Source organism: Melospiza georgiana, chromosome 2 (genome assembly GCF_028018845.1).
Source record: "Melospiza georgiana isolate bMelGeo1 chromosome 2, bMelGeo1.pri, whole genome shotgun sequence".
NCBI classification, from domain to species: domain Eukaryota; kingdom Metazoa; phylum Chordata; class Aves; order Passeriformes; family Passerellidae; genus Melospiza; species Melospiza georgiana.
This window is the reverse complement of record NC_080431.1, coordinates 56,196,073-56,216,650: the sequence shown is the minus strand read 5'-3', so window position 1 is coordinate 56,216,650 and position 20,578 is coordinate 56,196,073. Positions and strand designations below refer to the sequence as shown.

At 36.5% G+C, this 20,578-nt stretch overlaps 1 protein-coding gene across 2 annotated transcripts in view; it reads left to right on the top strand.

Moving 5' to 3' along the window:
• The first annotated feature begins 661 nt into the window (after positions 1-661).
• Positions 662-20,578, top strand: part of COG6 (component of oligomeric golgi complex 6) — a 55,095-nt gene continuing 35,178 nt past the window's right edge. Inside the window, exons 1-8 of one of the 2 annotated variants that reach the window (XM_058045290.1) lie at positions 662-793; positions 1,357-1,500; positions 1,844-1,915; positions 5,253-5,311; positions 15,526-15,637; positions 17,527-17,609; positions 17,848-17,918; positions 19,030-19,123. In XM_058045290.1, coding sequence (XP_057901273.1) covers positions 665-793; positions 1,357-1,500; positions 1,844-1,915; positions 5,253-5,311; positions 15,526-15,637; positions 17,527-17,609; positions 17,848-17,918; positions 19,030-19,123 — 764 coding nt within the window. In that variant the 5' untranslated portion in view covers positions 662-664. Of the gene's footprint in view, positions 794-886; positions 1,015-1,356; positions 1,501-1,843; positions 1,916-5,252; positions 5,312-15,525; positions 15,638-17,526; positions 17,610-17,847; positions 17,919-19,029; positions 19,124-20,578 lie in introns of those variants that run through there. The other variant, XM_058045291.1, reaches the window with a different exon arrangement.

Below are 20,578 nucleotides of genomic sequence, written 5' to 3'. Positions count from 1 at the left end.
TAAGAGACTTAATACACCATTACTTTCTAACACAACACATATAATATTCATTTTAATATTTGCAAAAAGCCAATCATAAAATACGCATTTTTCACAGTGGATGTGGCACTCAGTGCCATGGTCTGGCTGACATGGTGCTGTCAGGCCACAGGTTGGGCTCGATGATCCCAGAGATCTTTTCCAACTTCATTGACTCTGATTTTGTGCTCTGGAGCTGTGAGAAGACCTTGGGAGGTCACCTCTGTGTCAGTAAATGCACAGCAGAAACAAGACAGCCTCCTCATTTTGACACATATTACAGCCACTGCTGTTACAACAGAGATCTCTTTTATTTTTTTCTTTCTAGCTGCGCTCATAATTAAAGCGCTTGTTTTGTGAAATAAATACAGCTATCTGCTCTCATGAAGTGAGCCCACTGTCATCCACTCAAAATCCTTTATTTAGTGAGTAAATTACTTTTAATTATTAATGTTTTAATTTTAATGTATTTTTATTTTATCAATAAAAAAGAAATAAAGAACCAGAAAAACCCCGAGTGCCACCTTGCACCAGGCGAGGCCTGGCCCCACAGCCGGCCTGCGTTAGGCCGGAACCAAATGCTCGGAGCGCGTTTCCGCCGGAGCCGCTCCGCGTGGCGCCGCTGTGTCCGGGCAGGGCCGCAGCCATGGCCGACACCGCCGCGCCGCCGCCGCCGCCCGCCGCCCCCACCCCGGGGCTCCCGGCAGCTCCCGGCACCAACCCGCTGTCCCGCAAGCTCAACAAGATCCTGGAGACGCGCCTGGACAATGACAAGGTGGGTCAGGCGGCGGCGGCGGGACGGGGTGGGGGCCGGATGAGCCGTCAGGGGCCGCGGGCCCCGACAGGCTTCGCGGCGGGGAGGCGAGTCCTGCCGTAGGCTCAGTTCCGCTGCGGAGCTGCGGGCGGTCCTTTGCAGCATTAACTGAGGATAAAATTAGTTTTCGCTTCTCCAGCAACATGCCACGCTCCTATTTTATCCCTTCAGATCGTAGGGAGGTTTGTATTACTTGCCTCGTAAGGGCATTTCTCAAGTTCTGTGTAATTTAAATGTTTTCTTGCTGTGGATAGGTCATTCATTTACAGAAAATAGTCTTATTGGTTAAAGCTACTGCAAAATTGTGGACAAAGTTTTTTTGTTATCAGAGAAGAAGAAAGGCTCAGCAGTTATTTTAGTTGTTTGCCAACTGATGTGAAGTGTGTTAAGGTAGCTTTTCCTCTAAAACCATTTATTAGGTTTGCTTTATTTTTAGTAAGACCATGAACTTGCAGTGAGTACAGAGTATTTAACCTGCTTCTTTGTAACTGCATGCAAACTGAAGGTCGTTCTTTATTTTGTAGGAGATGCTGGAAGCACTCAAGGCTCTCTCGACCTTTTTTGTGGAAAACAGTTTACGCACCCGGAGGAACCTGCGTGGAGACATTGAACGAAGAAGCTTGGCCATCAATGAAGAGTTTGTGCACATATTCAAGCAAGTTAAAGAGGTAATGTTTTTGCAGCATGACTAGCTATTTTACTAGAGTACTGCTATGTGATTTAAAGTTTAAAAAAAGAAAAAAGTATGAAAAGAGATTTTAACTTTCCAGGACAGATATATTTGTACAGTAACATGGAAACATCCAATGCAAGACTTCCAACAAATGAAACAAACACATCCAAGTCCTGAGTGCTACTTGATATTTAGGGTTGCATTACTCTGCACTGAATAACAGGGAGCCTTGAGCAACAATGTACCTTGAAATGGGGCATCTAATTGTGGGGGGAAGCTGGGCCTGGACACAGCATTTCTGATTAAAAACACAGTTACTGTTATTTGAACTTACTTAGGAACTTGAGAGTATAAATGAAGATGTGCAAGCAATGAGCAGCTGCTGTGAAGACATGTCCAGTCGTTTGAAGGTAATACATAAATGAAAGTGCTTTGAATATTTCTCCTTTTGAGGTGTGACTACATCCTTTTAAAAGGACAAAGAGTTATTTTTGAGGATTAAGAGCAGCAGCAAGATGTTTCTATGGTATGCATGTTATATTACTCTAGGATATTAATATGCTGCTTCTTACATGTTTAGAAAAATGTATCAAGGAAGTAATTTTAATTTCTTCCAAACTGCAGTTCAAAATGCAGCTATATACTTATTTTGATAACAGCAATGTGAAATCCATGTGTGCATCAGTGGAGAGAAAATATTTTATTAGATTGGATGTGTGTGAGATAAGGGTTAATTTGTGTATTTTTATTTAAAATGGTTTTTGTATTGACTGTGTCTCTTGAGTTATGTGTCCATGCGAACACTTCAAGTATATTCATAGGAAAGTATCTGGCAATTCAAAGAGGGAGGCAGATCTGGTGTGCATTTTCAGTGTATTGGTTTAGTCTCTTAACAGTGTCTCAGAATGCTGATATGCAACAAAACCAATTCTGTTTTGCCTTAATCCTGAATCTGTAATATTACTGACAGGGCTGGGGAGTGCAGGACATTTGTGTTTTATGGTGCATTACTAAGTCTGGCTTGATTTTAGGGTACAAGTTCAAAATTCAGTGCAGTGATGCATATAAATGGCTTATGGATGCTGAACTGTAGATGTTTTGCCAAACCAAGCCTGTTCCCAATACAGCACATAATTTACAGCATGTGAATAAGAATCCTTCACCAAAAAAAATCCTGTGAAAACAGTTGTTTTCCTCTCCATATGTGTGTGTATGTGGATATTAGATGTCGTCCTACTTAGATAAATAGGTTTCACAGTCATTGTTGAAATGCTTGTAGCCTGATGAACTTGTACCAAAAGATGTGAGAGTGCAGCGTAGCCAACTGCAGTGCTTAAATTTCAGTTTTGGAAGGAACTGGGTAATGCGCCTCAGAGGTCTCAGATCTCTTTGAACATTGTTAATGTGGAAATATTCCCTAGTGCAGTTCAGGAACTGTTAGACTAGCTCTTTAGATGTGGAAATGAGTCAAGTGTCCATGCAGATTTTTGCTCTTTTCTGTCTTTAGATCATGAAGTGTAACTGTTGTCTGTGCCTTTTTTTTATTTTCCCAGAGTAGAGCCACCCTGCAGAGATTTCTTTTACTGTTAAAGTCAATAGGTAGTTTTGTTCTGTGCCCCACAGGAGGTTTCCTCTAGAGCCCTGTAGAACTCATAACTTGTTTTGATTCAATCCATATTTTCTTTGTATGAGTGTAAAGTTAATAAGCTCATGAACCAGCTCTCAGTTATGAAATACTCTGGTACTTTATCTGTAGTAGGACAGGAAGACTTGCAGGCATGTGCTCAATATATAAATAAGAAGAGTAAGAAGACAGAAATGAGCTAAGTAGAGCAAATAGAAGGAAGAAAAAGGAGGATTTGGGGCATATAATGCAGAAAAGTGTGCAAAGAGACCAGTATATTAAAAAAGCAGAACAAATGCAGGACATGAAAGGGAATATATTTGGATAAACCAAAAAGCTTTTTAGCTTTGTTATTTTGTAAGTTTGTAGTAACATGTGATCCAAATAGCCATATATTGTCACATCTGATTTTAGGACAGTGACTTGAGAAATACAGTGGCTGAAAGAGAGAGAAGGATCAAGTGATAAAATGGAATTCACTGGGGTTGAAGTATAATGAAATTTTAACTAATATACTGAGGTGGGGAGGAAGAGAAAAATATTTCTGTTTTGGATATAGAAGAAACACCAAATACCAACTTTCTGATTTCTCTAGCATGTCTGACAGTTACCTGGTTGGGTTAGATGTAAAGTCTTATATTTCATACATAAAATATTGACAGTATCTGGCATGTATTTGAATGCACTTATGTAAACACTGGCTTCCTGGTATATCTAGCTAGATTCAGAAAAAATGCATTTTCTTCTTCTCTGCTGTCCTACTGTTGGCATTGTTCATGCTCATCAGTACTTCTGCCCAGAAAGTACTGGAAAGAAAGCAAATTTCCTCTTCTTTGTTTATTGAAATTTGCAATTAAGTTGGACATGAATTGTTACAGTCCTACTATCACCTTTCAAAGCATTTCTGTACCTTTACTAAGGTTACAGCTTAGTTTTTTTGTTACAGCTAATGGAGTGGCAGATAAAAAGGCTGAAATGATTCAGTGTGAATAGATACTTTTGTTAAACCTCGCAGGGGTCTCAAGACTGGTATCTTCAATTTGGCAAGCTGTAATTTGGCTGTAATGCAGTATTGAAATATTCACAAAATGTCTTTATTGCCATTTCCACCTCTTCACTTGCAGTATTATTCTATACTGGATGCATTTTGATTTTAGGATTTTTTTTTGTTAAATTGTCTCAGTTTTTCTGCATAAGGGTTCACTGGTGGCATCCAGCGTGAAGCCAAAAAATCCAGCTGTCTTTTAGCTTTTCACAGAGCAATAAGTTTCAGAAGTCTTTAGTTGCAGCAATCCTTTTAGTTCTGCAGTTGCTGTCTGACGCAGAATTGTTTCTGCTTGGATTCCCTTGCACTGCCATCACTCAATATTTAGGGCTGTGTTGAATTTCCTGAGTTAGACTGCTAGAGTCATTTAGATTGGGAAAGACTTCTGAGATCATTGAGTCCAGCCCAGCATTGCCAAGTCCACCACCATCCCCTGTCCCTCAGTGCTACGCCTGCACATCTTTTAAATACCTCCAGGGACTGTGACTCAGCCACCTCCCTGAGCAGCCTGCTCCAATGCCTGACCATCTTTTCAGTAAAGATATAAAGTTATTTTTCCTAGTGATTGTCCTTGGTCCATGCAGCTCTGTAAGCTGTTGGACTGTAGAGCTGGGCTTGCTTAAACTAGCAGAGCTGTGTTCATCGTCTTTTCTAAAGAAAAGTCTGAGTGGACACTGGTGCTGGGCTCTTTAGCATCCAAAGATATTTGTTTCATTTTTTTATTTTGTGACAGCAAATGATTTACAATTGATGGGCAAAGAAAATAGTGAGAACTATTTCACTAATATTTATAGCATTTCTCTATTAAATATAAATTCAAAATAAACTGTGTGAATATATATGTATATAAACATGAAAATAAATATGGATAAGGATACAAATTTATTTATTTTACTGCTTGGACATAGGGATAGTTAATGAATACTTGTTTCAAGAAGGCCTTTTATTTCAAAGAATATACTCATTTAAATTGCTTATACTCAGAAAGCTTCAAAAGTATTACCTATTTTAAACATTGTTTAATACAATTAATATGTTTGTATTTTTCACATGCCTAACAATTCTAATTGTATTCTAGGCAGCAAAGGAACAAACCCAGGACTTGATTGTAAAAACCACAAAACTCCAGGCAGAAAAGTAGGTATACTACCTTGTTTATTTGATAGAATTTTTTTTTAGATGTGACTCTGACACTTTGATTTATGACTTCGGGATTATTTTCAATACCATATGTGTTTTTAGCTCAATTGCACTCCTTGATTACTGGCAAATTATCCAAAAAGGTAAGAATGTGTATTATTGCTTGTTTCAATAAAAACTGGCTTTTTAGGGAAAACAGTAATTTACAGTGGTAGCACATGCTAAATATGGATGTGCTTTGCATGAAGTATGTTGATAATGTAAGTTATATTGTGTCATAACAGATATGGACCAACTCAATTTCCCATCAGTTTGACAGGCTCCTTGTTATTAATGTTTTGTATCCAGTGGAAATCTCTTTTTTTAAGGTGCTGTATGAGGAAGTGTAAAGTTGGATTCTAACCTACTCTGCCATATTTAAAGGTGAATGTATAATACAGGAGTGCTGTTTTATGAGCCTAGCACAGATCACTTTTTCCATTGGTTCTCCAGCCTCCCGTGGAAGAAAAGATTTGTATTTTTCACTTTTCAGTATTTTTTATTCCTGAGAAGGGGATAATAACCAATGACTGATTCAAGCAGTCTATTGTTTTTTGGCTAGGATGTATGGTTTTATAGCTTCAGGTTTTCTCAGTGTTGAAGAATGAGTCCCCTTGCTTTATGAGCTTTCTTCAGAAAATTATATACAGTTCACTGGAGGTCAGAAATAATTATTTTGCAGTACTAAGTTTCTAGTGGAAATTATGGTTTTGGATTGCTCTCAGTGAGCTTTCAAAATCAATAGGTTTATGATATGAGTGTCAGTAGAAAATCTGTACATATTTTTGACATTGAATGCAGAACAACTGCATAAAATGCAATGCTGTTTCATATAAAGTGAAGGATTTGGTAAAGACACTTAAAGTAAGTTAGCAGAAGTCTTAAAAAATACATCATTTTGAATATGAGTATGTGAAATAGTAGAGAAGTGGTCATATATTTTGTAGTCTCAAGACAAGGAAAGCTGCTTTGATTCCTTGTTCTGAAGCAGAATAGGGGATACCAAGACCAGTCCCAAGAGGTGTATGTCTAATTGGCCTTAAATTCCTCAATTAAAGGAGATTATGCAGACTGTGCATCAGTGCCTCCACAATATAGTCCTTATTTGCACTATAGTTTACTTAAAAGACTTTCTGCTAATTCCTTTAAAAGACAGAACATCCCCCTAGTGTGAAGAGGAAAAATGTTTAGGAAGTAATCTTTTCTTCTAAGCATCTGTGACCTTGGAGGGCACATGTAGGAAAAAGTTTGGAGGTTTGTTTTTTAAGTATACTGGTAAGTACTCATAAGCAGAAGCCAGAAAGTACTTGTGACTTCTACAGTCTGATAGTTATGGAAGATTCTTAATACCATTATATTAGCAAAGTAGAATTTTTCCCTCCCTAAATGTATGAAAAATTGTGAAGACTGTTTGGTTCCATTTGGGACATTTTAGTTCTTTGTTCTTTTAACTTGTTAAAGGACTGTTTGTTCTGATGTGTTCCTTTGGTTTACATCAGCCATATGAAGAGGCATCTGCTGCCAGATGTTAGGGGATTCTTGAACACCTGAAATCTGGCCTGTGAAAAAGTATAGGTCCTAAATTGCTGATGCCTTCAACTTAATGTGATCTTTTTTAGCCAATAAATAAGTGGTGAAACTGGAAGGACATGGTTTCTCTGTCCTCTGAGGGTTGTCCCAAAATGGTGTCTGGTTGAAATGCAGAGATGAAAACTGGACCTGTTCTATTATGTTTTTCTATTAGGCTTAGCATTTATGTGATTTACTTTAGCTGACCATGTTTTTGTAGCTGGAAAAATGTTAGGATTTTATTCAGTGATCTGAAGCTGAAGAGAGACTGTAGACTTCCAGATGCATTTAATGTATAAATGTTAACTAGGGATTTAGATTATTTTCCTTTTTTTTGCTGTACTTAAAAAGGAATGGCTGTCTCAGTGGCTCTGTGTGGGTACTAGGTTTCTATAATAAGCAGTTTTGTCACTCTGTTATCATCTATATAATTAGTTGTAGTTCAAGATGGTTTTTGGTTTTCAAAGCTTCTTACCTGAACTCTTGTTGGTTGTCCTGGTCTCTCAGATTTGTGGTTTGAAGGTTGAGCTGCTCACCTGGTGTTTCCTGTAGGTAGTCCTGGTGAGCACTTTGGGACTTCCTGTGTTGGTGAAATGTGTGAAATTAACATATCTGGGTAAATATTTGGGATAGAAAATTAGATTTTTGTCTCAGATTTAGATTAAAACTTACACATTCTTGGGTTTTTCTTTGCAGCATTTTTTTCTTGTTACTTAGTTTGTGAGCTTTAGACCTGCTTTGGCATAAATGCTAAATGTAGGGTCTTATTTAGATAACAAATTTTAAAAGTAATTAATGCAATTGCATTTTTATATTTGTGAATATGTCCTTTCTTTGGTCAGTTAGGTTGCTTATTCTGAATTTATTTCTTCTATGAAGTCTAGTTAAAACTACTGTACATTGGAAGCAGTTTTCCATCACACTATTTAAATTATGGTATCTGCTTGGCATAGGAAATGAGGGGTTTTTTTCCCTTTTTTCTTTAAAACTGAGACTTACCATAACTTAATAGAACCATGTAGTGTGAAATAAAGTAGTCCAGACATCCAGCCCATCTACCTCTTCATAACAAAAGGTTAAGTTATTGCTTCTCAGTAACATAGAGTATTGAATAGAGTGTTCAATTTAATAACAAGCTTCTATAAAAAAGAAAAAACTGAGTTAATTCAGGCAATTTCTAGTAATTGTTAAAAATCCACTTCCATTTTAGTAGATTTTTTGTACTTCTACTTGAGCACGCTAATATTGCTTTCAGGTTGCATTAGGTTTTTATGTATAATGAGATTACTGTGTTTTCAAACAATGATCATCTGTTGTGCTTTAAAAGATGTGGGTTTGTTTAATTGTTATTACTAGTAGGCTGACAGTAAAAGGATCTTGCTTGCTCCTTGAAGTGAGATTTAATAATAGCTTCCTGTGACTTGTTGGTTCTCTGGCTACCAGCCACTTAATAATAAGATGTTGTGCAAGATGTGCTGTTTTTGAGGTTAGCCACAAGTTAGAGTCATCAATGTAACAATTGAGAAAAGAGACTAGAAGGTAATACTTGCAATATTAATACTTATAAAATTAAGTAAGAGCAGTTATGTAAGTGTGTGTATGTGCTCAGGGGCTTCACTGAAAATAAGTCTGCAGAAATATAAAAGTTTTTGAGGGCTAGAACTAGTGTTCTAAGAGTAAAAACCACAATGCTCTGAAAACCATTATGAAAGAATGGAAATGGCTCAGACAGATATTTCTTGAGTCAGGCTACTGGTTCAGAGCTTTTGTGGTGATTTTGCACTTGAACACCTTTACAAGCTATCTTATTTTGCTATGCTCTCTTAATTGCATTCTTAAACAGAGTGAAATTTGTAGTTTGATGTCAGAATCTTTGTTAGTTATATCAATTACAAAAAAAGCCAATTACATTGTTTTACTTTTTAAAAGACAATTAAATATGATTCCCAGACAGGAATGTAAGTGCGCACTTCAGTTTGTTTTAGTTGAATCGCATTACATTCAGGCTTGATCTTTTTTTAAAACATAACAAACACCATTCTTGGAATTAGTCAATTATTTGACTGTCACCTCTGTGCTCAATACAAGCTTAGAAGTCTTAGGAAAAATGTTTACAAGTGAGTCTGCTTCAGTGTGCTACACTACTGATCTCTCATCCTTGTCTCTTGGTGGTGCCTTTTTCCTTTTCTAACAAATATCTTTTTTGTCATAATCAATTTGGAACTTAGGCAACAAGTTCAGCACTATTTGGGGCAGATTAGAGAGGTTTGCTTTTACCAGCCCATGCTAAGAAAAATGGTGATCTGGTGGTTTGCATTGATGAGATCTATTTCATGTGTTGATCTTTTGAAACTTGTATTTACATTTATTCCCACACATGTGCTTCCTGAGAAAAGCAATGATTGCCTGAACTGAATTATAATTCCATGTGGGAGAGGGTGAAGACTTGAAGTTCCGAGGCTCATTTTCTATCCTGATTTGTAGCAAAGTAAAACATAGGTGACAAGGTATAGCAGAGGAATAAAACCAGCTAAAATGGGTCTGAAAGAAAAAACCCAAAACTATTTTGTCACATTCTAGCCATGGCCAGCAGAGAGCATGCAAAACCTTTTTTCTTGCCAGCTTTTCTTCCTGGCAACTCATTTGAGACATGAAGTACTCTTGGTCAGTATGAAATGAAGCGTGGTTTTACAGGTCGAGAAACATTCACCAGAAGTGCAGAATCAGTTACATGGTATAATTTCTGACTGATGTTTGTGTGATCTGCTCTGGGAAGAAAAACCCAGGAACAGAAGGACCAGAGAGCTTGTGGTCTTCACTGGAAATTGATTTTGGTTTTATTGTTTTCCTACTATCTGATTTAGTTCTCCTTTTGCTGCAGCTTAAGCTCATTTCTTTTGATTTTATTCCAGGTGGATGTAGAGAACAGTGTGTAATTTCCATGCCTTTGGCAATGTTGCTGAATTTGATGGCAAATTTGAAGCTAGACCAAGCAGGCCCCTTTCAAGTGACTTTATATCAGATTTTTAAAAGATAAACTGAAGATGCCAGTCTGTTTGGTATAGAAATATGAAATAGCTCATCTCTACAAGATGGAAAAGAATGTGTTCATTGGAAACACACTCCTTTTAAACGTAATCCGTGAGATCAACTTACAAACCATGGATCATGGATCTTAACCATTGCCAAACAGTGATTTACTGTGTGTGTTCACATATCTATATCTGTATATATCACATGATCACTACAAAGCTCTGCATATGAAAATTTTGTCCAAAATATTCCATAGATGCATACCCATCATATTTAGAGAAAGTCTTACCAGTACAAAAGTAGAAAATGATTGAATTTCTTGAATTTATTTGCATCATGTAAGCTTTTTTATTCTAGTGTTTGGTAATCTGTTTGGTAAGATTTTAATCATTTCAGTGCAGATTTGTTGCCTAACTTTTGATTCAGCCTTTTCAAATTTTCCTCATTTATTTTTTTATCATGGACTGTGTGAGATGGCAGGGCTGCAGCATTGCAGGCTGTCTTCAGATAGGTGTTACAGATGAGAGAAAGCTTCTGAGTTCAAGTCCACTCTCCCACTGCTGCCTATTCTTTGCATGATGACTTTGGTAAACTCATCAACTATTCAACACATAACTAGTGCAGTATTTTTGCATGTTGTGTGCTTTACTATTCATGGAACACTCAGCCAGAGGCTCATTCTTTCCAGTAAAAGCTTTTCCCTGATTTCCAACCTAATTATTGGATATAAATTGACTGTTTTCTCATCTTGTCCTTTGTCTTAAGAGCTGCCTTCATCTCCTGTGATAAATTAGTTTTTCCATTTCCATGATGATCCTGCTAGCTGTGGCCTAATGGGAATCCATTGTTCTTGCACACAGATTGTGATCTGTTTTCCAGATGAGGTCTCACTAAAGCCTTCTTTGCTATTACTATTACTATTGGTATTTTCTTGTATCCTGGAAACATTAGACAATTCACTGGGGTTTTTTACGTCTTCCTATTTTTTAAGTAAGGAGAATATTTCATAATAATTCATAATGATGGAATGGGTCACTGAATACCTCCTCACAGTATTTCAGTTCTTCTTCAATAAGAGATGTGTTTGACAGATAAAACGCAGAACAAAACATTAGTTCTCAACATTTACAAATGCGCTTTTACACCTCTCCTCACTCTTAAGAATCGTTTTGTAATGCTTGTGTATAACTGTTTTGTTACATAATCTTGTTTATTTGCCTTTCACATGACAGAAAAATAATTCTGCAGATTTATACAAGTCTGTTAAACATGATTGTTACTTACTTATGAGTTAGAAATACTCCATTGTTCTGAGGCTTTAAAAATGTGTTGAATCCTCAGTACCGCAAATTGAAAGTAATTTCAGAATGTCTGCTCTGATTCATCCTGAGTAGAAGAAACTAGCAGACTTTTATGCTGTATGTGCTCGCAAGATAAAATTAAGCTTTGGAAAAGTCTGCTTCTTCTCCACCTCATTTTTGAGCTGTCGAGGTGATAATCCTAACGAACAGTGCACATTTGTATTTGGTTCAAGGGAAAAGTGCATGAAGTGCATAGTTTTCCCAGCCTTTTGAGTTCTCTTGCAAAAGAATTCTGTCTCCCTGGTAACGATTAAAACTGGGGAAATTGCTCTTTGTTGGAATCCTGTCCTTTGCCCAAGTTCTAAATTCTACCAACACTTGGCACTTCCCCTTTGCATTAGTGCAGGGTTCCCATAAGCTGTTAGTTTCATTCATTTATGCAGGATTAACTGTGTTAAAAGAAAAAAATAAATTTGGAATAACAACATGGTATGGCCTTTCCTCAGTTGTACTGGACTGCTTAGAATTTAGAAATTATTATATCTACAGAAAGGCCAGTGGGTCTTGAAATGTCCTGTTGTCTGCACACAGGTACCGACTGCCGTGGGTTATATGTAAGACAGACTTACACTGACTTTTGTTGTTACTTGCATTGGGTTTTGTTAGGCACTTACTGTAGTGAAATGATTGAGCAACCTTGAGTGACATTTTAATCCATTGCCCTGCCTTAGCAAGATAGATTAAATTCTAGTTAAATATCTGCTAGCTTGTATGTGAGGAAATAAATGCATAAATAAATATATGTGAAAAAAAATGAATACAAATCTGAGTGTATTGGTCTCAGTAATACTGTACACTGCCAGGCAAAAATCAAAGGTATGAACAATTTACATATTTTTTTCCTAATCCATCATCTAGGCTATAGAGTCTCTTTCTTGTGCAGATTGATAATAAAGGCAACTTTCACAGTCCTCTCAAGCAGAACTGGCTAACCTGGGTTCTGAAACGGAGCAGCTCTTTGAAATCCTGTGTGCTTTGTAAAGAGCCCAACAGAAACAGCTTTATCAAAATTCAGACACATGCTTTTGTTTAGGAGAGATATTTGTCACCACTTCCCAATCACAATCCTGAGAAAAGTGGATGAAACATTGCTGCCACCTTGAGGTTGTTATTTTCTGTGTACATTGTGAAGCTTAGCTTGCCCAGTGTACTTGAGTTTAATGTATTGACTCTGTATTATAAAAGTTAATTATATTAGGAGTGCATAGAGTCTGTCAGTGTGCACTTATGCCATGCCATGCCTTAGCCCAAGACACAGCCAGAGATGGGAATGGCTTTAAAGTACAGTGTTTGATCACACCTTGTTCTCCATAGCAGCAAAACTTAAGGGAGGATTGTAAAGAGTGAGGACTTGCAGAAGGAGAGATATTGGTTAGCAAGATAATTCTTTTTTTTTTATGAAGAAGGAGTGAAACAGGGCACAGAGTTCCAGGACTGACTCATGAGCATGCTGTTTAGACAGTTCCTAACGCTGTTTCTTGTTCTACCACAACCCTACTTCCACCTGAAAATGGAGAAAACCATTATGCCCAGTATGCTACACTTCTTAAAATCAGACTTCCTCCCACCCACAGTTTAATGGAAGTATAGATTCAAAAAATCTGAAGAACAGAAAATAATAAATGGAAATCTTCTGTAAGAGCACCTTAAAGTTTATGGACTCAGGAGATACACAGGCTCAAAGAACAGAAAAGTTTCTCAGCATTCTATCTGCTCCTCTCTTTGTGGAAGCTTTATTTCAGTTGAACCCAAAGAACACCTAGCATTTGCCTTCTCTCATCTATTTGTTAAAGCGATTGTCTCTTACCTAAAGGGAGGGGTAGTCCCATCTATTTTCAGCTTTGTGGATTTATATTAAATTGAGACTAATTTATTTAATTCTCTGATTTACATTTTCTGTTGTTTAAACGAAATACAGTGGTGGTGATGGTGAGGCATTAGACTTGCTCAGCAAAAAGTGTGAAAGAGGAATGCTTTGCTGAAAGCAGCATCATTGTGTTAAATTTTTTAAGTGTCCTTGGCTGATTTTCAATTTGAGTAGCCATCTTGAGCCATTTGAGATGCCTCTAGGGTTTTCTTGACTCATAATATTTATAATTTTGATTATTATTAGTAGTTGTAACTGATGATTGAAATGAGCTCTTCTTATGCTCCAGAGGAGTTCTGAAGTGTAGTTTTTGTGAGAGTTCTGTAGCAGCAGTGAGGTCAGTGCCTCTGGCCTGTGACAGCTTCTGGTGCTGGCACACCCCAGTCCCTTAGCACAGGCTGTGGTAAACTGAATTAGAAAATACATGTAATCTCCACCCCCAAGAAGTAAGAACTTCTGGATTTTTTCCTGCCAGATTTGTTCCCTGATCTCATTCAGTACATGATGCTGTAAACAATGGTCCTGGAAGGTCAGTACAGGTCAGGGATGAGCAGGGCTGGCTGAGGCAGCCTGAGTAGCATGGCTTACACATCACTGCAGTGAGTATATTAGTGCAGAGCAGACCTGCTCCATCTTTCATCTGTTGTGAGAATTTCATAGTTACCCTCAGAACATCTCTCACAGGCTTAATACTGATTTTAAAATACTCTCTTGTTAATATCTTCTTGTCTCTTTCTTGTACATTCTGTAGACCACTTGTCTTTTTGCCTCTTACAGGATGACTTGCTCTCTTCAGATTTCACCACATAAATCTTCTGGCTGAAAATTTACTGATTTTGTTCCAAATTGTCTTGTTCCATTCCCCTTCCACTGTGTTGGAAAATGCCTGGACTTTTCATGGACGCATCTGCCTGTAGAGTTGGTTAAAATGATCCTGCATTACTCTTGTACCTTCCCTGAGAAACATTTGGCTTCATGAAGATTCAGAATTTCGAATTGTAGAGTTTACCTAGAGAAAATTAAATAGTTTTATTTTAAGCATTGCAAAACTGTCAATGTAAAGATAAAATCATTATAGTTGCTAAGGACCCCGGTGAAGCCTGAATTATCAATTCAAGATGTGATATTAAAGCATATGAGTTTTTGGTTTTCCTTTTTGATTAGGTCTCTGTCGTGTAACTTAGAAATATTGGCTTACTTTCATCTTTGATTTCATAGATTTTACTGTTAAAGTACTGTTGGATTTTATATTGCTTTCCCACTCATTGTTCAATGTGCTAGAGCATTGACAATTGCAAAAATTTAATCTGATCTCTAAAAGATTGTGTGGAACTGCAGGGTAGGAAAGTCATCCAAGTCTACAGAAGGGAAGCCAGTTTTCCATAATCAGTAGCTGAATGAAGTTCAGACACGAGTTGGATAGTAGAGAAGGAGTAAGTGAAAGCTTTCTTTTCAAGCTTTGATCTTGCAAGGAAATTTAATTGTACAGTATATAGAAGTATACTTGCCCCTCTTACCACCCTGTAATAGCAATGTATTTGTCTTGTAGTAATTATATCACATTGAAAGATGAAATGATCTTAATGGAATTGAGCTTTATTCTTCTGCAAATAACTAATTGGTGCCTTCTCAATGTCCTGAAAAAGTTCCTTTATTTCCGGGAATACTGTGTGCTCAAACCACAGTTCAAGCAAATTTTCTGTTGCTACAGGAATCCCATTCCATTCCATTTGGGTCCTCCTGTGGTTGTAAGGAGTGTGACAAAACATGTGCAGGAAAATGCTGGCTATGTGATGGTGTTTGCATATTGCATCCTGGCTGTGTTTATTTCAGAAACAAGAGAATTAGCCATTGCATTTTGATTGCTTGTGACATTAGTAAATTGATATACCAACTGCATGGTGTTACAAAGAAATGGATCTGGTCTGCAGAAAAGTAGGTTAATGTAAGGTTAATTTTGTAATTTTGGATGCTATAGGCTTTTCCTCTCCTTAGTGAATTTGAAAGGTAATAACTGCAAGCATTACAAATGTGCAAGCACAAAGTATCTGGATTAGATAACTTATGGTACAAATGCTGAAGAAATATTATTTTGAAGAACTTAGTAATTTTCAAATGTGTTAAAATACCTCTATATTATCTTTACTGAATAATATGTGTAATCTTAATAGAAAGTCTTATGTGAAAAAGAAACTCAAGTGTTTGATGGCAAGAATGTGCTATTATAATTTAATAATACCAATTTCTGGTGCTGGTTGTATTTTGGAAGGTATAAATATGAAAAATAAGTCTTTGAGATAAGCATAAAAAGCTGATATCCTCTTCACTTTGTTTTATTACAGTCAGAGATTAGAAATGAAAGCACAAGTTGCAGATGCATTCATAGCAAAATTCCAGCTGACACCGGATGAAATGAATCTGCTTCGAGGCACAAAAGATGAGCCAATTACTGAGGTAGCTCAATGAACATTAAAATCTTCACCCTGAACTAAAATGTAGAAATGCCCTAACTGAATTGTACATGAGATATTATTTTCCATTTGCAATTTAATTTTTTTATGGAAGAGTGTACCTTTTTAGAGAATGGTGAATTTCTGATGAGTTTAAAATGTATGATGAAAGATTCAAGTAAAGAGACAGAAAACCATCATTAAATTCTAGTTTGTGTAATGAGGTAATGAGTTTGAGGCAAGTGAGCTCTCATGTAATCAGTTTGAGGCAAAGTAGTTTTCATATGGTTCTACACTTCAAAAAGACCTTTATGAAGTCTGAATTTTCAGTGAAGACATTTTAAAACTTCATGACACTCAAAGCAGATGAGAAGCTTGCAGCTCTCTAGTACTGCCACTGTGCATGTGTGTGTACATTTTGCATATTCATGTATATAGGTATTCAGTGACTTGAGGCAATAGGAGCTCAGGCTATCCCTCAGTGTTATTTGGTTGCTAAAGATACTAGGTACTGATTCACTTTAGCCACCTTCTAAAATAGGTTTTGGAATATGACATGGTTTGAATAGGAAGACGCAGTAAAAGGAAAATTGTTCTACAGTAAAAGCAAACTGAATAATGAAAGAATTGAGTATACCAAATAGACTTTTTTATCCTTGTAGTTGCATGGAAAGCTTCATGTAGTTTATCAGCAGGTAGTCCAGATTTATCTCATTTTCACAGGCATCCTGTTTGCATTAAAAGCACTGTTAAAAACATGGAACTGATAACCATAAACAGTGCTAATGAAAGCATAAATAGAATGTGCTAAATAATTGTGCACTTGAGTAATTGCTGTATGCTTTTGTACCACTATTGCCAGGAAAGAACATTCAGGTTTCTAGGAAGCGCCTATTGCAGGGAGCAATGACAGTAATGCTGTGCCAGTTACTGTGTGATTAGTTTGCAGCCAGCGAGGTCCTTTTGGAACTTAATCTAAAAACGTGCATAAGTAACTGAGATAAAACAGTTCTGCTTTGGTTGGTAGACTTCATTAACATCATGTGTGTGCATTTCCCCTAGGATAGAGTCAACTATTGTCCTTAAAACACCTTTGGTCAGACTTGCGGGTTGGAAATTTTCTTTTATCCCAAAGGAAGAGTGCTTTGGGTTTTTATAATCATGGTCTTTAACACAGTTGATGTAAGGCAGTAGATTAAATTGCTGGCCTCTTTTACTTAGAATATGTCTATTTTTATGTGACTTGAACCAGAATGAACATTCCTGAGCAAACTGTGTTCAAATCAGAAAAGATGTAACAAACAGTTATATCTGAAATGCTGGTCTCCTCCAAGGCATTTTAAATATGTCTTCATAGGAAGGCCTGTTTGAAAATGTTACTGGCTTTCTATTTGCACTCTGAAACTAACAAAGTAACCTTTTTAGCTATATGTACTTGTCTTCTAGGCTTTAGGTTTGTTTCTCTTTTTTTTTCACTGCTGCTGTTGAGTTACTCCACAGAGAAATGTTGTTGTGGAAACCCTTAGTCTGGTCAATTGCAAATTTTTTTTTTTTTTATTTTTTTTTAAAGAAATAGTTATCCCATTTCATGAGTACAAAAAATATCAACTTGCAATCATTGTACTTTACAATGTTTCATTTTGCTCTGTAGTTTCTAATAGTAATGGGAGACAGTGATGTAATGCATAGTGGTGTCCTCAAATATCTCCCTAGAGTTAATGAGTGTGAAAAACACCTACTTTACAGGACAGGTCAAGACGGGTTAAAAACATGTCTCAAGTGCTTTTTGTTTTTTTTTTTTTTTTTTGAAAGAGGGAGTATAGAGTGCTAGAGATTTGAATAGAAATTACTGCTTTTAAACACTGCTTGTATTTTGTTTTTCAATTTATTTAGGATTTTTTCAAGGCTCTGGGACGAGTAAAGCAAATTCATGATGATGTCAAGATTCTCCTCCGAACAAATCAGCAAAGGGCAGGGTGAGTCCTACTTAAATGAGTGCAAAAGAATCATTTACAATTAAAAGCAGAAGTTAAAACAAACTCTCATTCTTTTCTTCATATGACAGAATATATACAAAAATATGCAGAATATTTCACCAAAAAAAATTTTAAATACTCAAAATTTTAATAATGGTATGTTGAATTTTACTTGAAGTGCCTTTGCTAGTACTGTCTAAAATAGAATTTGTAAATAAACTTTTTATTTGTCTTGTAGCTTGGAAATTATGGAACAGATGGCTTTACTGCAAGAGACATCTTATGAACGACTTTACAGATGGACTCAAAGTAGGACTAAGAATGTTTTTATGTTTATGATTATTATGATGATGATTCCTATAATTCCTTCATGTGGATTGAACTTAGCACAAACCCCTTCCAAGATATATTAACATTTTGGTTTCCTTCTTAGGGAGCCAAACTGTTAATTGGCAATTCTCTAGGTTTTTGGGTCAATTTCATATAAAAGTGGATTATTTATTTGTGTTTTTAGTACATGGTTTTCCACAAAGAACAACTACTACAGTTTGGTAGTCCAAACAAAATTTTAATTGTATTGAATTTCATTTTCTTGCGAGTTAGAGGGAAGTTGTTGGTTTTAATGATTTGATAGTAGGATCTAGTTTAGTGGGAGGGGTGGTGGGTTACTTTTAGAAAAGAAAAAATCCTTTTGTCAGGATGCTCTTTTGAATGATAGTAGGCTTTTTTTTTATATATGTACTCTGGTTGTAGTCATCCAACACCTTGATAGCCTCAAATACATCAAATATAATTGCTCTTCTCAAAAGCAAAAGACTGTCTCACTGACAGTAAGATTCATGGGGAAAAATTGGTGCCGTGTGATTTTTATATTCATTAGCTGTTCTTCAGTGGATGCTGAAACCTCAAATAATAGTTGTGGTTACACCATTATGAAAAGTCATAATTTTTCTGTCCATGTTTGATCTAGTTTATATGATTTCCACATTCTTGCCTGGAATATAAAAGATTATATAGTTATTTTGATGAAAGAAAAAATAACAGAATCAAATGACAAAACAAACAGCTTGCCTAACTAGTTGCTCCATTTTTTCTTAATACTTTACCTGAAGTGTGGTAAACAGTTACAAAGGAGCTCAATAAAATTCTGAAGGTTGAATGAGTCAGCATTTGTATGTGGGCATGAAAAAATAGTAAGCTTCCTTTAATCATTTTTATTGTTGAAATTGGTGATGGACATGCATTTTACAGTACTGTTTGCAGGGGATTTTAATTGTATTAACACTAACTAGCCCAGGTAGCATATTCTGAAGTCTTGAAAATGAAAAGCCTATGAGTTTTTAACTGGTTTTCTTGTTTGACAGCTTGTATAAAATGTATTACAGGGTAAAGAATGTGCTTTTGTGTTGGTATCTTATAGATGAATGCAGGACATTGACACAAGAATCATGTGACATTTCTCCAGTTCTTGCTCAAGCCATGGAAGCCTTACAAGATAGACCTGTCCTGTACAAGTAAGTGTTTGCTATCTCTAACAGAAGCTGGTATTTTGAGCTTATAAAACTTAAAGATGGGCATGAATTACAGTGCCAAGACTGGTGGCACTTTGTTCCTGTGCCAAATTCAAAACTACCCAGAAACTTAAGTTATAAAACATGATACTTTGACTGTTTTAAATTTCAGAAGTCTTTTTGACATAATTATGATACAGGAAATGTCATTGGACTTTTCTAACTTAAAAGTTTCTAATTAAAGTAAAATGTCAGACTGTTTTAATTTAAATTAATTGTGAATTCCTGTGCTCTCATTCTAGGATTTTTCTGAAGTAAAAAAATCCTGTTCAAAACATGTGATTGTATCTTTTGAGTCCCCAAAGTAAAAAATTGGTAAAGGCTAATTAGCTCTTACTGAAGTGCCTGTGGTAGTAAGATGTCTTCCATTATGAGTTATACAGTAATCTATTAAAAAATTCTACATATGGACCTCTAAAGTATAGAGGTATTTATATTTCTGTATCTGTGTAAAATACTCCTGTTATTCTGAATTTGCTGAAGTAAATGAAATGGTACTTAGGAGAGTGAACCACCAGGTGGCACTGTAAGAACTGTTATTGGGGTAACCATGTCTGAAGAGGTTATTTACACTTCTTTGGGGTTTGGGCTTTTGGTGTTCGTTGGTTTTTGTTTGTTGGTTTGGTTTGTTTTGTTTTTCTTTTTTTTTTTTTTTTAATGCATTCATCACACTTTGCTACCATTGAAAAATTGCTTTCAGCCACAGGTATCCAGGGCAGCCTTTCAAAGGAGCATCCCTGTCTTTAGGAGTGTCAGTGTGAAGGTGTAGGTACATGATGCTGTAAAGTTTCTTGGAACCCTTCACAGGAAAAGTGCATGGGGGATGTGGACCTGAAAAGTGCTGTCAGTGTGAGAGAAAGCTCAGATCTGGACATGCTCAGTCAGCTCTGATGGTTAACCTGAGGGAGAAGTGGTGTCGCTTCCACATCCTCCCCAGCTGTTGGATGGTGTGTTGCAGTACTTCAGGCCATAGCTGGGAATTGCAGTCTCTTGCATTCTCTCCCCTACACCCTCTTTATAGCTCCAAAAGATCAGTCACTATGATGTTCGCAACATTTTATAGGATTCTTTTTAGATACAGTTTTATTTTCTGTAATAAATACTTTGTTGAATTATGATACTTTGAAACTTCATAAAATCATTGTTTTGCTTTCTTACTTCAAGGGAAGTATGCATCTTGTGCATAAATCCACTGCTGGCCAGTTTAAAATGAGTCTGCAAAAGATAATTTTTTTTTCTGACACTTCTGTCACAAACAGCAGTAATAGTATTAACAAAGATAGAATTTGATTGCTAAGACCTTTCCTCCGCCAAAAGGGCAAAAATCCCTGTTACTGAAGATGATGCAGACACGTGTCTCTCATCTTAGATTATCAAGCTTAATTACTTGCTACAGCA